Source organism: Odontesthes bonariensis, chromosome 5 (genome assembly GCF_027942865.1).
Source record: "Odontesthes bonariensis isolate fOdoBon6 chromosome 5, fOdoBon6.hap1, whole genome shotgun sequence".
Lineage (NCBI taxonomy): Eukaryota > Metazoa > Chordata > Actinopteri > Atheriniformes > Atherinopsidae > Odontesthes > Odontesthes bonariensis.
The window spans coordinates 36,549,553-36,572,534 of record NC_134510.1 but is presented as its reverse complement, the minus strand read 5'-3'; the positions used below and the strand labels follow the sequence as shown (position 1 = coordinate 36,572,534).

Below are 22,982 nucleotides of genomic sequence, written 5' to 3'. Positions count from 1 at the left end.
AACTCGCCCAGCCCTAATCTTAACACACTCAAATTCTAGCTTTAGATTCTGCACCTAAAGCCACTGTGGATTATAAAACTGTCAGTTAGGTTTATCTCAAAGATAAAAACTTGACGGCACATTCAAACATTTATCCAGCAACTCTCCCTAAAAAACAAAACAAAACAAAAAAACAAACAAAAAAAAACACTCACCTGTTGCCTTTGCGAAACTCTGACTCCAGAAAGCGGATGCTGTCTCTGGCACCAGCGTTTTCCTTCTTTAACATGTCGAGTCCATCGATCACTGAAAGGCAAAGGCAGCCCAGATTAAGAGCCGAAGAAAGATTTCACCGTTCTGGATTTCTCACAAATCAAGCCGACTGAACACAGACTTCATATCATCACTAAAACCGGATCGGAACGCTCCAAGTGGCTCAAACGACCGACCTGTCCGTGGGATGATGATGATGAAGCAGCCGCTGCCGGCCAGCTGCCGGATGAGGTTCAGATGCTGACACAGGGCAGCAGAGTCTGGCACCAGGTAGGGAGACATGGACGACTGCGCTTTGGGCTGCTGAAGGCTGCCCTCCAGCTGCGACACCTCCAACTGCAGGCAGGAGACCACAAAACACGCGGGATCAATCCGACATATATGTGGCTTTTAATATAACCCGCCTATATAAGAATAAGTGAGATTTACATTATTGTTCATTTATGAAAATGGATCTAAAAGTTAATTATATCATCTGTTCAAAGTGTCTCTCAAAGTTTTGATCCACTCTTGATCTTTAACAGAATAATAACGTATTTTGGATTTGGACATCAATTCATTATAAATACTGTTTTATGCTGTTAAATTACAGTTATCTGCTGGTATTGTTAAATGACTGATTTAACTGTTAATTTACATGTGAGGGATGAATATTCAACAGTATTTTACAATTATTGTAAAATACTGTCAGATGCTGCTGTAAATCCACCGTAAATATACAGCAATTCGTTACAGTGTGCCCTCATTCCTTTTTTTGTTTTCAGGAAATGAGTGGAATACATATAAACCCAGAATCTGAGGCAGAAGCAGAGTTAGTTCAGTTCTGAGCAGCTTTAAAGTGAATATCTGCTCTGAGCTCCTTTCTCCTCCAGCACAGCCTGAACCCTCTCAGACGAGCTTTCTGTCCTTTCTTTAAGGAGTCTTCAGGAATAGTTCTCCAGGCTTCTTGAAGGACATCCCAAAGCTCTTCTTTGGATGTGGGCTGCCTTTTGTTGCGTTCTCTGCCAACATGATCCCACACTGCTTCAGTAATGTTGAGCTCCGGGCTCTGGGGAGGATTCATCCCTCCATCAGACCTGCTGCCACTGATTTTCAGCCCACTTCTTGTGTCCTTTGGCACAGCTCAGCCTTTTCTCCCTGTTTCCCTTCCTTAAGAACGGCTTCTTGACAGCCACCCTTCCATGGAGCCCATTTCTGATGAGGCTTGGGCCAACAGCAGATGGATCAGCTGAAGGTCCAGATGCATCTCTCAGCTCCTGTGTCAGGTCTTTGCTGGATGTTTTCCTCTTTCTTAAGGACATCACTTTCAGATACTGTTCATCTGCTGTAGATAGTTCTTTAGGCCTGACACTTCTTCTTCTGTCCTCCACTTGTCCAGTTTCCTCAAATGTTTTAAGGACACACTGCACACCATGCTGAGATATGCCAAGTTTTCAGCTAACAGCTCTTTGGGAATCACCTTGTTGCTGCAGAAATCCTGTTTTCTGTCTGTCACACTGTGTTATCTTTGCTGTTTTTCACTCATGCAGCTAAAGAAATGGGAACAAATCTTAATTCCAGTCTAAAACCCACAAAGAGCTTCTAGATTATTAATTTCTGGTGGCATAAAACAGTTTAATCATTTTTTAAGCTTTAAATTGAATCTTATTTACTTTTTCTTGATTTTGAATAAAATATAATTCTTATTATTGTCTGTTTTTTTTCCTACTTTTAGATGTGATAACATTCATTTTTTTGGGATTAGGATTTTTTTTTAAACTGAATTTCATATATTAATTTGACTCTTTTGGTAACTGAAAGCAGTTTTAACGTAAATGTACAAAAAAGTTGAAACTATGAAGCTGTTTTTCACAGATGCAGCTAAAGAAATGGGAACAAATGATGTGTCTCTGTGACAGGCTGCTGGGAACAAAGTGCCTAAAGATCCAGTTTAAAACGGCTTCTTTGCTAAGTTGTCTGTTCTGTGTGGACACAACACTGGTTCATCCCTTGAGTTACGAGCCTTTTTCTGCCTCTGAAAATGGTCTGGACAGAAAGTGAGCTAAAGACCTTTAAAAGCTATTGTCTAAGATCACTTTAAAATATCTGTGGTCTGCGCAATGCTGCCTCTATGCAGTGTCACTGATGATAAAAACCTGCAGTCGAAGCTGGGCCATGTCCCTCATCAAGCGATTTCGTCGAGCCTCCTCTTCAGCCTGAACAAATAATGATCAACAAAGGAAGGTCAACATCAAATGGGATTGTTTATTCTTTTAGTTTTCATTTCTGAAAGTAAATATCTTTCACATCAGCCACTGTAGTCTCCCCACAGCTCACCATTTGGAACTGGGCCTTGGCCAGCTGCACCAGATTATCCTGCTCAGACTGGCTGATGCTGGTGAAGATGCCCGCCTCCGGGTTGAAATGCAAAACGTTGCCTTGGAGATTTGTTAAGAAGTGGCCAAAACTGCGAATGCAACTCACCCGCACCACGCACTGAAAGAAAGATGAACAGAAGACACGTTTCAGGGGGTTTTTAAGCTTTTAAATGCAAATTAAAATCAGAATAAATCAGATTGTGTGTCCCTTTATATTTTTACATAGTTTAAGTACTCAGTAATGTTATATTTGTGGTTAATTCTTGCTTGTTGACTCAACAGAATCCTCCTCCTCGCAGCATACTTGCGGGGTCTATTTGTCAAATGCCAGTTTTTACATATTTTAACACTACAGATGGTGAAGTACGCTGTGATTTATCAGAAACATTTATCTTGGCTGAAGTTTTCCCATCACTGTATCTGCAGGCTGATCATTTTTAATGATTAAATTAGTCTATAATTAAAAGGAATAAATAAATGACAGGTTAGTACTGATTTCATTATAAGGAAAAAACACACACAACATGTATTTTTTTCACTAATTCAGGGTTTTTTTTCCACAAAGAAACAATATTTTCTTCAGATAGTATAAAGATAAAAAGGGTTTTGCCCAGATAATCATAATAAATGTTCATTTCTATGACTGTATGTTGCTGTAAGCCTGAAAAAAGTTAATCTGCACTATAAAGTCATTCCTTTAGAGTTTGTAATCCCGACTAAATATTTGAAAAATCTCTCACTCGTGAGCATTTCTGCATGTCTGAGTGTTTCGTACCTCCTGCAGGGTAGTGAGGGAGAGGTTGCGTCGAGAAAAATCGAGGCGGCGGTGAGCGACGTTGAGCGCTGGCAGGTGTCGCAGGGCCAGATCCTCCGGCAGCAGCAGAGTCTGAACCAAACCTGGCTGCTCGCACTCGTTTAACATCGCTGTCACCTCTGCACTCAGACCCAGATCTGCAGCACACACACAGAAACGAATCAAAACAAGCAGCTGCTGGGCGTGGGAACGGGAATATCACAAAAGATCCGATAAAAAACAATTAAAAATGATGTAATAAACATGCAATTTATTTCCAAATTCTTTTAATAAGATAACTTATTCAAACCTAGCTTCATTTTTTTTACCTTTATAGCTCAACAGTGCTCATGCTTCACACTTCGTGCCACAGCTTCTACTGTACAAGCTGGAATTTCCTCATTCGGAGTCTCTACAAACAGCTGATAAGCAACAGGAAATGTTTGGCATGCTTCTCCTGTGGGATGCACCGCAGGCTATGTTTGGTGATTAAAACTGGTCGAGTCGCATGTTAAAAATACCACAGGAGCACAGCTGTGCACTTCATGCAGAAAAGGCACAAAGAAGGCTTCAGACTTTGTTCTCATTTGCTGATTGTTTTGTGTCACAGAAAACTTAAGAAACTCTTTTTTTTTTCCAGGTTCAACAAATTAAACATGTCAGAAAATCCACCAATAAGGGACAGATAAATATAGCCTGAATGCACCCAACACTGGGAGGAGGCCCCGGGGAAGACCCAGGACACGTTGGAGAGACTATGTTTCTCGGCTGGCCTGGGAACGCCTCGGGGTCCCCCCAGAAGAGCTGGAGGAAGTGGCCGGGGACAGGGACGTCTGGGTCTCTTTGCTCAAGCTGCTGCCCCCGCGACCCGACCCCCGGACCAGCGGAAGATAATGGATGGATGGATGGATGGCACCCAACACTATCATGATTAAATGTATCAAGTTGAAGGTTTAAGAGCTCTGATGTGCGGCCATTAAGAAATGAACTGATGTGTTAACTCACACATTCCTCTCTTTACTCATTCGTGCAGCAACACTGTTGATTTTTTCTATCGTAATAATAACTTTTACTCTACAAAATGTGTTTAATTTGGTGGAGAAGAAGTGTAAACTGACAAATGCTCCTTTTATGGAAGTCTACACCGAGCCTGATGGAAAAAAGGTTACCAGGTGAGTGGATGACTCCTGCTTTGATATTCATTTTCTGGCTGGGGTGCGAGTAAAATCATTTATTCAGTGTGTTTTATATATATAAAGTTTAATGTAAACACGCAGTACCTGGTGGTAGTTTGGTTGGAGAGATAAGTCAGTTTTCTTTAGGTGCACCATGCGAATTTAGATATATATTTTTTAGTGCTGGGCGAGTTGACTCGTTATTATTGCGTTAAAGCATTAATTATTTAACGCCGATAAACATTTTATCTTTTAAATAAGAAAAATCATTTTGGGGGCTTTTGTGCCTTTAATGGATAGGAAAGTGCAGAGAGACAGGAAGCAGGGGGCAGAGAGAGGGGGAACGACACGCAGCACAGGGCCGTATGATGCGGGACTCGAACCGGGTTTTTATTTTGGCTTTTATTTTGTAAAAGTCTGTTGCTCACAGGCTTTTATTTTGTAAAAGTCTGTTGCTGTCTGCTGTGGAACCGGAAAAGAGAGTAATCGGCGGATCCACCAAACAACACACAACTGATAGCAGCAAGTCATTCAAGGAAACAGACAGTGGAGCGAGGCTTCTACATAAAAACTACAGAAAGATGCTGATGTTAAAAGTGTGTTTGCACAACAAATGTTATGGCACTTTCATTTATATGGCAGCACATTTAAAATAAAGCTAAATGCTAAAAGCTATACACTACTTTTGGATTCATTTTTGGATTTTACGTATAAATGCGATTAATCAGGGAAATCATGTGATTAATTAGATTAAATATTTCAATCGTTACCCAGCCCTAATATTTTTTTTTATCTTAACTCAGGTTACATTTATGAGGCGTTGCTGAATCAGAGCTTAAAAGTAAGAGGACAACTTCCACATCTATGAGATACCAATGTGAGGAATAAGAATAAAAAAGACAATCTTAAAAAAATTAGGCTCTTAAAAGTCTAAATTAGTGGAATAAAGTGGGAATAAAGAGTCAGACCCTGTTTAAATGTCTCTGCGGTGCGGTCGAGCAGTGACTCACCAGCCTCGAGCATCTTGCTGCCATCTGGTAGCAGGTTGAGCAGCACAGACAGACGGTTCCACAAACTTTGAGAACTCTGCAGAGGAAGACGTTGATCACGGTGAAAAACAAAGTCAGCAGAGTTTCATGTAAAAGGCAGATAAATCCGACACCTCACCTGCGCACACATGAGGATGATATCCGTGTTTGTCCTGAGCCAATCGACAAAGACCTTCACCACCTGGATTAACCCCTGATTGGTCAGGATGTCCAGCTTCTCTAAGAGGGTTTTCTCACTATGTACAGATTGAGCGCTGTGATGACTTTCCTCTGAATCCGAGTCCAGGTCTAGAAAATGCAGCCAAAAGATAGTTTTAGACCAACTAGATCAGAGATACTCATTGTGCGGCTCCTCAAGCTTTAATTGGTGCCTCGCACTTGCATATTAGCTTATAACAATATGCTAACAATAACAATCAATTTTTTCAAATAACACACAGCGAATACTGCACAGTATTAAGTATTTTTATTAAGTATTAATTAAGGCTTAATGGTGTTTCCTAAAGGGGGCACACTGTTAAACCTGGCAACGCAGCCCGCTTAAACCACCGTCACACTTGACCGCAGCGCATGCTAGCTCCTTTAGCCAGCGCGAGATGCAGGCACAATGGATCGGTTTTTAAAAAAAGGGCAAAAACCAGCACAGAAACCATGCTCATCCTGAATGTCTTACTATGATTACAACAACAAACTACAAATACAACATGAAGAAAGTCAAGGACATGCACGCCAGCTTCCACTCATCCCAGTATTAAGGTAAATGTGGTCTGAATTGAAAATGTATTGGCTGTGTTGTTTCTTTTTTTGTGGGATGTTTTATATGTAGAAATGCATATTTGCAAAAGGGGACTTTAGTATGTTGTGGTAAAAGTGTCTCTTCCCTTGATTTTGCTGCCAATGTGGCTCTTGTGAAAAAAATAGTGAGCATCGCTGAGCTAGAGAAACTATTTTAAGTCACATCACATGTGATGCTGATGCTTAATGTGCGTTACCGCCGTCGTTGGTTCCGTTGGCAGTACCGGGGTTCATGTCACACGGCGACTCCCCAGCAGGAGGCGGCGTTTCCTGGGAGGGGGGAGCAGACGTGTCGGTGGGGGTGGGAACGCCCGAGGAAGACGAGGTCTGAGGCCTCATCAGCATGTTGCTGAATGTCGGCGCCAGGCGAAAGCAGCGCTTGGCCTGGAAGAGCTGAGAGGACATGGCCTGGAGGTTGCTGCTGATGCTGGAGTCGCTGGGTATGAGGGGCCCGTTGGTGGTGGGCGGGGTCTCACTGTCCCTCTCTCCTCCTTCATCCTTCGGCTGGTCTTCGTACTCCTCCTCCCCCTGGGGCTCCTGGGCCTGACCCTCCAGGCTTTCGGATGTTTCCGTGTCCTCTATGTCCTCCAGGTCTGAGCGGGACTCCTGGCTGTTCATGTCCGAGTCCGTCTCCACATCGAACGCCGTCCCTCCTTCCTCCTCCTCCTCCTCCGAGCCGCTCCCCCAGCTGCCCTCCTCCCCCAGCGGGTCTCTTTTCGCCTCCTTCTTGACGGACGGAGGGTTGAGCGGCGCTCCGATCGGGGTGGTCCCCCCGGTTGAATCGGCACGGCCCCTCCTTTCTTCGTCGTCGTCCTCGTCTTCTTCGCTCTCGAACCCTTCGCTCAGGTCGCTCTCGTCCTCTCCTCGGCCGTCTTTGCGAGCGCAGCGGCGGCGACGCAGTCGAGAGAGGCGGGTGTACTTCTTCTTCTGCCTCTGCTTCTCCTCGTCCACCTTGCGATGATCTTCCTCGCTGCTCGGCTTTTTGGTGCCGACCCCCTCGCTGCCGTCCTCGTCCTTGTCTTCCTCTTGCTCCAGGGAACCGTTCTGCAGAGGTCTTTCGTTCGAGAGATCCGTCGGCGGAGCCGGCAAGTCCTTAATCTCCAGGTCATCTGGATAAGAGAAGGAAGATTCACCATTTATTCAGGTTATCAAACATATTTTACAAGCAAATAAATCCTCCCAAAGAAAAAGGGTTGGTCCTGAAGGAGCATGTCAGAGAGAATTTATGAAGCTTATCAGCTTTAGGCAGAAACCGCACACACCGTTCAACTCCTCCCAAATGATTCTGATACTCAAACCTTCAAAGAGCGCCGATAACCACAGTAAACTGTTGCTTTATGAGGCTTTCGAGCTGATGAATGACTTGCAGCTGCTTTTTTGTGAGACTTTTTCTGTATGCAGAGAGAGATTTTCTTACCTGGAGCATCGGCGTGAAGGGGAGGCACCTGGCTCTCCCCTTCCTCCAGTTCAGCCTGCAGCCGGATGTTGACGTGGTTCACGAGGTGGGAGAACAGAGCCAGAGTAAAAGCTATGGATGCACTGTACTGCTTTGATCCTGAGAAAAAAAAACAACAGGACACACCAGCGTTAGTCAGGACAAAAAGTGGCCTTCTTTGATTAGAAAGAGGGAGAAAGATCGATGAAATGACACGAAGTGAAGCATCATTCTGACAAAGAGCTCAGACTAACATGTGCCACAGCAGCGACCATTTTACATCTGGTAATCTCACCAATTACCTTTAGACAGCTGGGATACACACAGGAGCCTCGGAGAGCCTCTAAAAGTAGGCGTGGCCAACCGGTCAGAGACCAAGAGTCACATTTTTTTACTGCATTACCACAAAGAGACACGTTACTTTGAAAAATGACCAAATTCTCTGTTACATCCGTCGTTTCTTCACTCTCGTCTCGGTCATGTGACCAGCATGAGACTCTGTTTCTGTTATTGTTTTAATATTATTATTGTTTTTACATTGTTCTTATGTTTTATGCTTTTTATTTCGTGTTGTTACTCATGTACAGCACTTTGTTTCAGCCACTGCTGTTTTAAAGGGCTTTATAAATAAAGTTGAGTTGAGTGACGAGTCAACGCTGATCAAACCCACGAACCGAGCAAAATGAGTCAAAGACAGGAGTGTTTGGAAAGCTTCTTCCCAGTGAGCAGACAAGAAGAAGAGGCTGTGACCACTAAGAAAAAGAAAGCTGCATTTTGAAGGCATGTTTAAGCGTTACCATAGCGACCAGAGAGCGTTAGGAGGCAGAGAGGATGTTACGTCAAGAGGACGCTGCTAATAAAGTTACATACAAGTACACAGTGGATTCAAGTTTGTTATATCTACTAAATACCACAGTTATTAATTTCATTTTGTAATATTTATCTGCCACACCTGAAAGGCCGGTCCGTGAAAATACTGTCTGACATTAAACCGGTCCATGGAGCAAAAAAAGGTTGGAGACCGCTGCCGTATTGAACTCAAACGAAGCGAACATGCACATTAAAATTTTGATATGAATGTAAGAGCCGTATGAAACCAGACAAAGAGGGAGCCGTGGGTTGGCCACCCCTGCTCTAAAGTCTATATTTATAGCATTTTTTACATCATAGAATTAGGCCGGGTGGGTAACAATACTTCTTAGACACTGTTATTAATGCTTTATATTGAATTTAAAGACAAAACTTCACTGAAAACGAGTTTATCTTTGAAATTCATACCTTCAAAATTCCCAATTTAAATTTTGGTGCAATCAGAAGAATCAGAAGAGTGAAAACAGCCTTGCACGGTTGTGCGTCTGCTACGTTTCGGAGCTTCACAGACCTGCACATGTACCCGTTGTAGCTCTCTGGTGTCTAAAACAACTTGAAACCTACACAGCTCTGATGTAAAATGTTCACTTCTGTGTTACAGCTATCCATCAGAACCAAATACATTTGATAAATCGTGGTAGATCTCCACAAACAGACACCAACCTCCCCTCTTAAGGCTGTGAACCACCATGAGACATGTGATCACCATCTTGAAGATGAGGTTGTCAGGAAGCACAGGGCAGGAGCTGTCTGAGTGCTGCTGCTCCTCTTCTTCCTCGCTGGGGCAGTGGAGAGCGCCTCCATGTGTTGGAGGGGGAAGGTAGAACAGCACCAGGTTGAAGTCCTCTAACACCGACTGGCAGAGTGATGTCAGCTCCGTCTCCATTAAACTGCATTGAAAAAAGAAAATGTACTATAAATAAAAATGATTTAACAATGCAGTTTATATATATATTGTACTGATGTTGCTCAATAGAACTTCACTTTTCATGTCAGACAGTGTCGACTTTATCATGAATCACCATGTTAGGTCTCCTGGACTTTTAGTCACACTTTACTAAAGCAAATATTTACTCATTTACATATACTTGTGCATGTTTAAGGGGTTAGACACTACAGACAGAGACATTCTTCCTTTGAAATACATGAAAAAAAAAATCATCATCATCATATTTATTTGAATTTAAATTGAATTTAATTAAGTGGGTGTAGAAAATAGGTGAATGGATCGAGGAAAACATTTACCAATGACGATATGAAAATGTGTATTTATCATTCAAATCAAATCAAATTTATTTGTAGCACATTTCATGTACAAAACAATTCAAAGTGCTTTACATAAAATAAAAGCATTGCAGCAGGGACTGGAAGAAGCATTAAAAATACATAAAAGAATATAAAGAGAAACAAATAAAACTAGAAAGCTGCAAGCAGCTGTATGCGGGACCGAAATGTGCGCACGTTGGGATATGCGCTGGACACCGTAGTCACGCAGCTCTGCCCATACGCACGATACCCTCTGCGTACGTACGAGCACATAATAACCCCAATGCGGAGAGGTTTTTGAAAATTTCTAGGGGGCGCCTTGCCACGGCCACACCATTCAGTTTAGAAAAGTTTTTCAATTAATCCCCCCCCCCCCCCCCCCCCCATAGCTTAAGAGTAACCTGGCCAAGTTTGAAGTCTGTAGCATTAAATCTGTAGGACAAGTTCGATCATATACAAGGCATGGAATCGGTCAAAAATGGCACGAAAACTCACTTTCCATTCAAAATGGCCGCCTTCCTGTAGACGTGGGACCATGGCGGCAAGAGACTTTTTTGTGCGTCTGGGCATGATGAAGGAGTGTACCGAATTTCGTCATCCCACGCAAAACTAACCCCAATGCGGGGACCATTTTTGAGCGACTCCCAAAAATATAAAGTTTAGATTTTTTCATGTCGTCGACTGGCAGGTGGCGCTCGCAAAATTTCCTGAGTTTTCGAGCACCTTTTGCAAAGAATAAGAAGACGGCGGAATAAACCTTACAGATACAATAGGGTCCTTACAGTTTCACTGCTCGGTCCCTAATAATTTAAATGAATTTAAAAACAAGCAACAGTCCAGATAAGTTCAAAGATATCGTGCAGATTTCATGCATAGACACATGAGAACAGAAATGTTTTTAACCTGGATTTAAAAATGTCTCCATTTGGTCCAGTTAAAAGCGCATTACAGTGATGGAGTCTACTGGAGATGAATGCATGGATGAAAAAGGATGTTTATCTTGGGTAAAAGGAAGCATGAAATGGATAGGGATTAAAAAAAAAATCTGCTGTTTATTCCCACAGCAGTTAAGATTGTAAAACAGAGGAAAAGGAAAGCAGGTGTTGGGCAGCTCAGTCACTGACCTGTTCTTGGGCTGCAGCAGGCTTTGCAGGTACATGAAACTCACCAGGAGACGCTTGATGTCTTTGGATCTGCAAATGAGGTCATAACGAATCGACATTATAAATTGCAACTGTTAAAACTTTGTATAAAACTTAAATAAAACCGTTTGTTTGCTTCAAAAGTTAAAGCACAGTGGTAAAAATGTTCACAGAATCACATTTTTATCAGGAAAAACACTGCTGCTCTGCATTAGATTTGAATGTTTAGCCAACAAAAGAACAGGTACAGATGGGGTGCTTGTGTAAATAAAACAAAAGCATCATTGTTCTCTTTCCAGGTGGCAAATAAGTATGTTAATCTTATTTGCTCCATACTTCCAGAGGCACTGCAAACTGCCTCCTGGAGTGCTTGTTTTTCATTGACATTCCTGCTTAAATTTTGACTTCAAATGGCTCGCGTTACTTTTGTTTCTTCAACCGTCTAAATTAGCCACCGGAATTATCATTCATGTGATCATCTGCAGAGAGGTGCGACGTTTTCTCCACCAGCGGTTGGGGCATCTTTGTGATAGATTTAAAAAAAAGAAAGAAAGAAAAAGCTCCGGGATGCAACCAGACTGACGGCGACATATGTAATCAGATTTTCAACCAAGCTAGTAAAGGTTCAACCTAAATGATCAAAGACTAAAAGAATCAACACATTACTTGTAGATGGATTGGAACACATCGGGCCTCACACACAGATTTGTTCTTAAATCATCCGTACGAGTGATTAAAGAGAATCTGCGCATTCACCAATTTTTTTATATTTTAAGTTTTCTTTCAGGTACGAACAGAATTTACGAGTGATCCAGAGCTGTTGAGGAGTTTCCTAAAATAGTCCGCTGTTATTCCAATCAAGTTGGCTTGACTAATGGATTGTATATTTAATTACTTTGAAGCAAACATAAATAAATATACACATTATACCTCATAATTATGCTGACATTATTCTGCTCGACTTAAATTATGCACTAATTGAAGGTTAATTTGAATCTGTATATAACAAGGTCAATGGGAAGCGTAACCAGCTGCTGACTTTCTACTTTTGGATCCCTTAGCGGGTCAGGCTCTTGGAAGAGAGCGTGTGTTCCGAGAACGTGTAGATATCGTTGCGGAGACAGACGAATCGCAATTTAGATTGCCAAGGACTGTGCTGCTGCAAATATGCAGCTTGCTAGAGCCACAACTCCAGAGAGAAACGCGCCGATCAAACCCAATTCCACCTAGCGATAGACTGCACACATATACGCATCAGAGCCCCCCTGCTGTTGAGGATCTGGTATCTGGCATGCTGCGTTTTGCACAATATTGCCATGAATGAGGGTCTCCTACTACCTGAACCAGCCCAGGCAGTCCAGAAGGTGTGGTGCCAGAAGACCCCCCTCATTAACACCCCCCCACACACATCAAAGAGCCATCATGATGAGGCGTGGAGTATGCACAGTTGCTATCCTCGTGCACTTAAATACACACGGGTGGCATTCATCATTTACGCAGGTCGTTTACACACTTTTTCCAAAGTTGAGAGCGTTTGTTGAATCTGTTTGTACGAGAAAACTAAGAGATATTTAGAATAAAAATACGAAAATGTTCTCGCATGAGGCCCAATGTTCCCTGAATGCTCCTCACCTTTGACGAGACGGAGACAGCTTCTTCATTTCCTGCTTCTTCACCTGGTGGTACATCTTGGCAGCTTTGTCAAACAGGCGCTTCAGGTTGCCATAGGCGCCCTCAAACGGGGCATCTGATTGGATGCTAAGCACACAATAAATATCTGTTTAGACTTCAAACTTCACTGGAACGTGATTTGTAACTGCACATCGACATCCTTTACCAGCGTAGGTAGTAGTAGGTTGCTTCAACGTTGTAGAATTTGCTCCCAGCCAGCGTGCCCAGTTGGTTAAAAGGCATTCCTGTAGAATTGTGGTTGGAAAAACAATGAATGACAGTTAGTTTCTTTCTTTCTTTCTTCTTCTTTTTTTTTTTTTTTTTTTTTTTTTAAATCAATCATTCATTCATTCATTTAAGTAATGTCAATGGAAATTAATATGTTATACCATATAAAGCATAAAGCAGCGTTCATTTCCCAAATTGAGACTCTTTACTGACAGGAATGAATGTGTGCTTTGCTAACCATCTACTTAAAGCTGGATTTATAGTTGATGCGTCGCTCACGGCGCAGCTTTATATTGCATCCACTCACCGACGTGCGGCATAACAGACAGGGCCTGATGGTAAAACCTCTCTGCCAGCTGCTCGGCCTCCACCCCAGCAAGTTCATTTTGGTAACGGGCTGAGGAGAAAACACCAGGAAGCATTGAAAAAAGTAAGAAAAAACATCCAAATATCACAGAATAAACACAACCGGTTTCAGAAAATTGTTATTAAACATAAACTCAGAAGATTTCCACAGTTTAAAATGAAACAGAAAACACAGTTTTCACATAAGATACAAGGTACACTGGGAAAAAATACCCCTCCAAAATTAAGTTTAAAAAAAACAACAACAAATAAAAGACGTTTTTGCTTGAAATAAGCAAAAAAAAATCTGCCAATGGAACTAGTGAAAATCGGCTTGTCAAGATTTCTTGAAATAAGATGTGATATTTAGGACTTTTGAGATAAAAGTGATCTTAAAATTAGCTTAAAAACCTCTTCAAATGTCAAAAAAAGCTTGTTTCATATGATATGTGACTCAAACCAATTTGTTTTCAGGACTTTTTCATTTAACAAGATATTCCAGATGTATTGTCTTCAAACAAGTCCCTATATCTGGCTGAAATAGTACTTGTTAGGCAGTTGTGTCTTATATTAAGTGTAATTAGATATTTTGACAAGAAATGAGACAAATATACTTGGTAAGACTTTGATTTTTTCCAGTGTATCAGACGGTAATGATCAGTCCTTATCGTGTTTATCAGTTATTCAACAACATTTCCCACACTGAATGACACACACACACAAGCTGTCTTACACCTCTTCGAGCCTGGCAGAGATGAATTAATCAGATATTATTACCCAGATCTCCGAGGTAGACCAGACAGCGATGGCAGGCCATCTGCGCCCACTCCATCTCCTTGGGGGTGGCCGACACCGGTTTCTTTCGGCCTGTTGGGAAAAACAACTTAATGTTTTATTTAATTTATTCATCTAAACATTTCAAGCTTTTAGCTAACACACTTATACAGCCCGACTACTGTAGATGGTTAGGTTTATTTGTGTGTATCGCAGCGCCTTTTAAAAAAAAAAAGTACAGGTGCTCTCTTTAACAGCTTGATTCCATTTAAGTATGCACAACACTCCTGAAACAGATTTAGCTACAAAGAATAGTAGAAAAGAAAAGAAAAAACACATTACTTTAAGTCCCAGGGACTTCAAAGACCTAAATAATACTTCACTCAATGGAGACATTTTTAAATCCAGGTTAAAAACATTTCTTTTCTCATGTGTCTATGCATGAAATCTGCACGATATATCTTTGAATTTATCTGGACTGTTGCTTGTTTTTAAATTCATTTAAATGATTTTATTTGTTTCTCTTTATATTCTTTTATGTATTTTTAATGCTTCCCTGCTGCAATGCTTTTATTTTATGTAAAGCACTTTGAATCGTTTGTACATGAAATGTGCTATATAAATAAATTTGATTTGATTCAGATTTAATTTTTCCATGTTTTTACTGTGTTACTGGAAAGATCTGACCAATTACACATCAGTGAAATCAGCATATTAGCAATGCAGCACCTTCCAATCAGGGTTATGCGGAGGGTTGGATGCTTTTATTTGTGCTGAGACACAAACAGAAAGAAACCCTCCCAAGTTCTTAGTCCCTGGGGAAAAGTAAAGTTCCCAAAGCCAGACTGCAGCCATTAATAACCCAGCTGTATCTGGATCTGAGCATCCATGAGAAAGAAAAGGAGAATCTGCGCCTTCAGAACTGACCGATGAGCGGATCTGTGACGTGGGTCCAGTCTATGCAGTCCTGCAGCTCCAGCTGGTAATGGGACTGGATGTAGAGCAGCAGGTGTTGGTAGAAGCCCACGCCGGCGATCAGGTGGGTTCTGTAGGCGCACTCCAGCGCGCTGCGACTGTGAATGTGCTGCAGCGAAAGAAAGACCAGAAGAAAAAAAACAGAAAGAGACGCCAGGATTAAAAAAAATAAAAGTGTGAATGTGTTCAACAAAACACTGAGGAAGACTTTTAATCTCTATTGGCCATCAGGAAGACACAAGTGCAGGTTGTCCTTCAGTTTGCTGATGTGTAAACATGTCTTTACTTTCATTAAAATTACATACAGAATGTAAAAAAAGCTCAAAGTTAGTCAAATTTAACCAACTGTGTCTGAAAAAAAACAAAAAAAAAAACAACAGACTTTTAGCCACTCCGAGCCAAATATATAGCAAAACAGTCGTTTCTGTCTAATTTAAGTCTTTAAGAGAAACATTTTGACTCTTTCTGCTGGGTTTCTGGTGCCCATCCACTCCCATAATTTGCTTCTTTGGCCAATAAACCTGCAGTGCTCACCAGCAGACTGAGATGCCGAGCAGGTGATATACAGGCTGCGTTCAGCTTCTATGCTCCACATGTCTGGAACAAACTCCCAGAAAGCCTCAGATCAGCTGAAACAAGCTTGAAACACAAGCTTGAGTTTCAAAACTTAATCACATTTTAACTACTGATTTTATCTGATTCTATCTATTGTTCTTATTTCTTTAAAATTTAAATCATGCTTTTTATTTCTACTGTTTTAATGCATCTGTAAAGCACTTTGAATCGCCCTGTAGTTGAATTGTGCTATATAAATAAACTTGCCTTGTCTTGCAGTGTGGTTTTATTTCTGAAAACAATTCGGTGAAAGCTGAGAATAAACCAAATCCATAAAACTGTGAGCTGGACAATAAAACACCGAGTTGAAACTCATATTAAGGCTTTTTTACAAAGCATTTTTACAGGAATATTGCTTACCGATGATTAAATTTCACAAATATCTGAATCACAATCATGGTATAAAATTCATTATCATTTATTAACTAAACTAATTTAGCTATGACAAGAGCAGACTTGCTTTCATGTTGTCCCATGTTGATTAATTAGGACAAAAGGACTAAAAAGCGCCATTTTTAGGTATCCGATTTCCAGTAAGAACCCCACTTTAATATTTGCAAAGTGGTGGTGACAGCAGAGTTGACCTTTAAGCAGAGGCCGCAGAGTGAGGCCAGCAAACAGAAGATAAAGTGCTCGCTTGGCTCATTCAGAGAGAGTATCTTTGCTTCTGTTCTTACCTTCTTGTTTGTCTTGATAACCTGGATGACCTCATAGTAAACTTTCCGCCACAGCAGTTCCTCGGCCTTGCGGCCGTAGTCGACAGGGTGAAGAAACATCAATTTCACACAAAGCTCCCTCAGCCTGAAGACACAGAAAAAAGGCAACAGTTGGGTCACCGGTTGGACGGGCGGACCGATAACGTGAGGCTTGTTCCACCTTCTGACAACCTCAGCCTCAACATCTTTAGCTTTGTTTGTTCAGGAGCCAGAACAAGACACGCAGATTAAAACCGCTGCTGGACCAGGCCGATAAAGAGAGAAATCACACTGCAGACTAAATATAAACTCACTCTCCAGTCTATTACCGCAGGTACACATATCCAAAATAACACACACATCTTTGTAAAAGGCAGCCTGTGAAAAACACAACTGAAACCCTTTCTAAAAAAATATGTGAACAAAAACATGACATCACAGCTTCCTAAAAGGAAGGACGTATGGATTCTTTGATTAGACTCAGAGCTGTGCGCTTTAGTTATGTGTTATAATTGCTATAAAAACGCTATTTTTTCCATTACGTCTTCGTCTTTTTCACAATGATGCTCGCATTTTATCCTGCGTTATAACTCCCGTACATCTGTGTGCTTTTAACCTTTGCTTTAAGCTGAAACTAACTCGCTGCCAGACTCTGACATGTTGCCGACACGAGGAAAAAAGGGAACCAACAACAAATGTAAAAGCCATTCAGCTGTTTGGAAACTCTGGTGTTTAAGAACCAGAGGGATAAAAGCAACAAGTATGTTTTTATGAATTACAACAAATACAAGATATTCTTAAAGTTGAATAAATGATTGCAGTACCAACCGAAATCGATGATTTTTGTCGCAATCCATCAGCCTTAAAGTTGAAATATGTAACATTTAGATGGTTTATAGGCAGAAATGTTTAGAACTGCTTATAATACAAGATATATTTAGGGTCTTTACACATTTTCTGCTACTACCACAGTGGAAAAAATTAAAGTCTTACCAAGTATATTTGTCTCATTGAGTATCTCATTACACTTAATATATATATTTATTAAAATATATATATATATAATACAAAGACACAACTGCCTAACAAGTACTATTTCAGCCAGATATAGGGACTTGTTTGAAGACAATACATCTGGAATATCTTGTTAAATGAAAAAGTCTTGAAAACAAATAGTTTTGAGTCGGATTTCATATGAAACAAGCTTTTTTTGACATTTGAAGAGGTTTTTAAGCTAATTTCAAGATCACTTTTATCTCAAAAGTCCTAAATATCACATCTTATTTCAAGAAATCTTGACAAGCCGATTTTCACTAGTTCCATTGGCAGATTTTTTTTGCTTATTTCAAGCAAAAACGTCTTGTATTTGTTGTTTATTTACTGATTTTTGGAGGGGCATTTTTTCCAGTGTAAACACATCATCACAGGCTCCACAAAATTATGACGGGTGTGTTTTTTTAATCTTCACTTTAACAACAGAGCAGGTAAATTAAATGGATGTAATCCCCAGTTTCACAGAAACTAGATCTTCACATATCGAGACGCTGAACAAAATAATGAAACGGTTTGGTGCATGTAAAAAATGTTCGTCCTTCCCTTCTGTGACTCATGCAGTCTGAGTCAGCTGATTCCAGACCGCATTCGCAACATTTTCTGACCTCACTTCATGTGTGCAGCAGTTGGTCGGATTCTTCTGCCGCACGCTGTATTTCTCATGATCTCGCAGGGAGAACAATTCGGTACCAATATCATCCTGCACTGCAACAATTGGACAATTAGAAATGAATCAAGAAATCAACTCATTTTCTGACGTCTGCAGAATTCTATGAGAGGAAACTGAAAATGTGAATGTCTCAGAACCAACATCATTAGGCGTCTCACCTGGGATGCCGAGGTGTCTCATTTACATGTGGAGCACAAAATGAAAAGAAGCTCATCGGGAATCTGATAACTAATCAATACAGCCGCTCTCAGAGGTAAACAGCACAGTCCAAGTTCAAACATGCAGTTCTGAGTAACAATTATGCTGAACACCAGCTTTTTTTTTTTCAAGTTCATGTTTAATACAGAAGTGATAATGGTAATCCTATAAAAGGTATTCCTATGGATCATCTCGGTATATATACAGTGGAAACCGCTTATAGTGATCACGTTGGTCCAGAGCCAATTTGAACATTATAACACTGTAATTTGTATTACAGCACAGGTATTTCACTTAATTTTTATGCAGAATATCATCTAAATGCCATTTGTATCGTTTTTCAATGAGAAAAATGAAATGAAACGTATAACTTCAGCATCTACTGAATTTTATTATCATGCAAGTTTAATTACAGTACTGCGCAGTGCGCAGACATACTGTAGGCTAACTCAAATACAGTACGTTACTTATTCTCTGCTGTGCCGCCGGTGCCAAGCTTCGCCGCAGCATCTCGTTGGCTCGTTTTTGGTAATTTGTCATACGCCTCGAGGAGACTACGTTTTTCATTCAGAGAAAATGACTTCCTTTTTCCAGCCATGATTCGCGCGCTTGCTGCCCGGTGTCAACTCGTTACGTTGGCTAGCGAGGCAGAAGCAGACGTCCAGAAAGGAATGAAGGGAGTAAAAAATAAAATAGCTACACGTAGTTTTAAAATTATTTTTGGCACATGTTTACATTCATAAAATGGCCAAAAATTAACATTATTACTATAAACGAATTATTTAAACAGCATTTGTATAGAAATGATTCTGTCCCAAGCCTTTTGATCTATATAAGCGGTTGATTACTATATCCGTGACCACTATAAGCGGTTTCCACTGTATATATAAATACACTGTTTAAAGATAAGCTACAAAGATTCAGATAAATGGAAGTAGAAGTTATAGTTACACAATAATTTAACCACTAAAACAGCAGCAGATTCTGATGTAAATCTTAAATACTACAGTTCTTATTTACATCTCCTACCAAGTTTGTTTTTTGTTTAGCTTAAGCGCCAGATGGAACAGTAAAAGTGGAAGAAATTAAATCTCAGAGATAAACAGACTGGATTGGTGATCACCACTCCTGCAAAGGTAAACTAACTTTTTGGACTGAACAGATGTACTCTGTGCGAGTTTAAAGGTTATAAATCCAGAAAAGGGCAGTGTTTTGGTTGGTTTTTTTCTCAGTGGAAGTGTGCAAAGTCTGTGTTTTCACAAGCTGGTGGAGTGACTGGTTTCTAATCAACCCTTTGAACAGAATCATGGTTATTAAACCAAACAAATGAATAAGCTTCAGGAAACACTGAGCTAATTGTTCTCTCTCTCTCTTTTTTTTTTTTTTTTTTTACAAATTGAGTCATGTAGATAAACAAACATGGCACACATTCAGCTTCACATTCTCTTTTACGTGACAAAGCGCAGAGAAGTCACTGAGCAGGATGAGATATAATCATCAGGTCCCCTTTTCACATTTACTTCTAACTTCCTCTTGTTGTCCTTAATCTTTCTGTACACTGTGTCCTGTGCACAAATATGCACCCAGCCGTCTTCTTTACATGAAACACTGAGTGAATCAAATTTTATTTTCTCTTATTTTATGATAGGGCCAAATCAAAGGTGGTAGATACAGTGCACAGTGAAAATGAGTACACCCCTGTTGAAAAGTAACATTTTGAACAATATTTTAATACACACAAGTTATTCCCAAAACGTGCATAGAGTAAGTTTAATACAACATCTGTTCAGCTTACAACAGAAAAGAAAGATCAATAATATAACTTAAATGACCTATTTGTCCATTTTTGTGAAATTATGCTGGTGCAAAAGTGAGTACACCCCTATGTTAAACTCCCTGAGAATGGGCCATGTTGGCCCGAAATGTCATGAAATGAAAAGGCATTAAAAGGGAGGTCATCGTTGTGCGTTTCATCCTTGCCTTACATTGAAATTTTACATTTTGAGTCTGCACCAGGCTAAAAGAGACGTGTGTGAGATTTGACTGTAATCCTATGGAGAGTATCATGATCTGCTTCAGTAGTCACAGTACATGTTGACAAGCATGTTTCTTTTGGTGAAATTCAGCTTCCTACTGTTGATGGCATCCATACAGCCCCAAACCATGTCACTCCCACTACTATGCTTGACTTTAAGCATGGGGCACTTTTCTTTGTACAAATCACTTTTCAGAGACAAACAAACTAAGGATATGGATTGCTGGAACCATGTCCTGTGATCTGATGACACCAAGATGAACAAATTTGCTTTCGATGGTGTCAAGCCTGTGTGGTGGTAAAAAGTGATTTGTGCAAAGAAAAGTGCCCCATGCTTAAAGTCAAGCATAGTAGTGGGAGTGACATGGTTTGGGGCTGTATGGATGCCATCAACAGTAGGAAGCTGAATTTCACCAAAAGAAACATGCTTGTCAACACGTACTGTGACTACTGAAGCAGATCATGATACTCTCCATAGGATTTCAGTCAAATCTCACACACGTCTCTTTTAGCCTGGTGCAGACTCAAAATGTAAAATTTCAATGTAAGGCAAAGATGAAACGCACAACGATGACCTCTCTTTTAATGCCTTTTCATTTCATGACATTTTGGGCCAACACGGCCCAGTCTCAGGGAGTTTAACATAGGGGTGTACTCACTTTTGCACCAGCATAATTTCACAAAAATGGACAAATATGTCATTTAAGTTATATTATTGATCTTTCTTTTCTGTTGTAAGCTCAACAGATGTTGTATTAAACTTACTCTATGCACGTTTTGGGAATAACTTGTGTGTGTATTAAAATATTGTTCAAAATGTTACTTTTCAACAGGGGTGTACTCATTTTCACTGTGCACTGTAACAGCTTCACACATTTGGACTGGCTCTGGAAGCTGAGTGCACTACACCAGGTGTGACCAGGAAATACTAGTTCCCAGAGATGCTCCAGGGTGCAGCCAATCCCAATTCAAAAGATAGCATGCTAAAGACTCATTATATACTTATATATACCAACTTAGATAACACAAAGATTGCATTTGGCCAATAAGATCGAAGTGAGAGTGCAATCTAGATTCTGAGACAGCTGAACGTACTTGTTGCGAAGGCTAATGTTCTCCGGCTTGAAGACCTCTCTGTAGGACGACTTGCTGCCGATGATGACATCCAACTTGTGCACAGACTCCACCACAGCCCTGAGCAGAAAACAGGAAAATGATAACCGTGATAAGTAATAAGCTGGCAGCTTGTAACACAACGACTACAAAGCGTACTGCTGCAATGCTAAAAGCTGCAGCCCATTCTGTTTCACTTCTCTGTAACAAAGACAGGGAATGACACATGCAGTACACAATTACAAGCTACAATTACTCCCTAAATTTCAGTCAAACTTAGCTGCCGTTACAGTACCTGTGTTGTGAAACATACAGTGGCGGCGGTTAATTAACTGTAATATTCAGGCGGACTCTCTTTTGTAGTTGCAAACACTGATTGGCTAAGGCTAAGCTAGCCTGCACAATAACGTTCAATTAGCACCTCGGTTAGCTTGGCAGAAGCGGCCTCGTTAACATTACCTGTAAAGTCGCTTAATGAGAAGGACTTTCGCCTCTGGCTCGCTGTCCTGTCCCGGTCCACTCATATTAGCAACCAGCCAAATGTATGACCGCAAACTCCAGCGTTAAGTCACCGTTTCATTCGACCCACCCGACACACTGTTGTCCCGGCTACTCGGGTTTGTTCCCCGGCAGTGACAACCGTGTTGATAGCCAGCTAGCGCTAGCTATCAAGATAACGTTAGCTTTTCCTCTGTTCCCTCCAAGTCTCTTTCGTTTCTTGTGTCTTTTGGCAAAACCCCCTCCACCCATCCGTTTAGAAAATCGGGTAGAAGGGGGTGCCAGGTAATTTACACTCTTCCTGGTCAGCTAAAACGCTCTGGTAGACCTCTTGTGTTGTTCACTGTTCCGGCCATTGCTACGAAGGCGGCCATTATTCCTTACAGGCACTGACCGCCTAAATATCGCGAGAGTCAAAACGCATACTCACGAGATTACAAAAAGGGTTGCCAGATAAGCTAATTACCCACATTTTACAAATATTTTACGATCCTTTACTTTAACCAAGAAAGTGAAGTTTAAAAATCAACGTAGTCGATATATTTATCAGACTCGATCAAATACTTATGTAGAGGCATTTCTTTTAGAACTGATATTTTGTTGAATGCTGTATCTTATTGTATAATCTAATGAAATAGCTATGTGTTGATTTGAATAATTAGGCTGAAAGAAGACTTGTAATGGCAGCAAAAAAAGCCCCAAATCTCAGAATTGACAAGTTTCTGGAAATAAACAAACACAAAAAGATGACAATCTGCTCGTACACTCACCTCTGAATAAAATTAAAGACAACAGCATATAGTATCTACATGTTTCATACATTTTTAACAGAGGCAGTGCACCCTGCTGATATTTTATGAGATGGACAAATTTCAATTTATTGTGTGAATTTTTGTGTCTACATGGAAGCTTTAACAATTTGTATATATGGTATTAAAATCAGAACCAGAAGAGTTTGAAGTTATTACCACGCTTATA

The 22,982-nt window shown here is 40.6% G+C and overlaps 1 protein-coding gene across 1 annotated transcript in view; it reads right to left on the bottom strand.

The window, feature by feature from the left end:
- The window catches only part of smg5 (SMG5 nonsense mediated mRNA decay factor), a 29,796-nt gene extending 7,399 nt beyond the window's left edge, over nt 1-22,397 (bottom strand). Inside the window, exons 1-19 of the mRNA XM_075466271.1 lie at nt 21,966-22,397; nt 21,489-21,587; nt 16,420-16,543; nt 15,080-15,236; nt 14,156-14,245; nt 13,341-13,430; nt 12,972-13,050; nt 12,767-12,892; nt 11,117-11,185; nt 9,390-9,616; nt 7,839-7,976; nt 6,619-7,530; nt 5,745-5,914; nt 5,588-5,663; nt 3,385-3,560; nt 2,569-2,727; nt 2,388-2,447; nt 429-588; nt 195-285 (exon numbers count right to left, since the gene is read on the bottom strand). Of these exons, the coding sequence (XP_075322386.1) occupies nt 195-285; nt 429-588; nt 2,388-2,447; nt 2,569-2,727; nt 3,385-3,560; nt 5,588-5,663; nt 5,745-5,914; nt 6,619-7,530; nt 7,839-7,976; nt 9,390-9,616; nt 11,117-11,185; nt 12,767-12,892; nt 12,972-13,050; nt 13,341-13,430; nt 14,156-14,245; nt 15,080-15,236; nt 16,420-16,543; nt 21,489-21,587; nt 21,966-22,030 (3,068 nt within the window). The 5' untranslated portion in view covers nt 22,031-22,397. The remainder of the gene's footprint in view (nt 1-194; nt 286-428; nt 589-2,387; nt 2,448-2,568; nt 2,728-3,384; nt 3,561-5,587; nt 5,664-5,744; nt 5,915-6,618; nt 7,531-7,838; nt 7,977-9,389; nt 9,617-11,116; nt 11,186-12,766; nt 12,893-12,971; nt 13,051-13,340; nt 13,431-14,155; nt 14,246-15,079; nt 15,237-16,419; nt 16,544-21,488; nt 21,588-21,965) is intronic.
- Nucleotides 22,398-22,982: the final 585 nt, after the last annotated feature.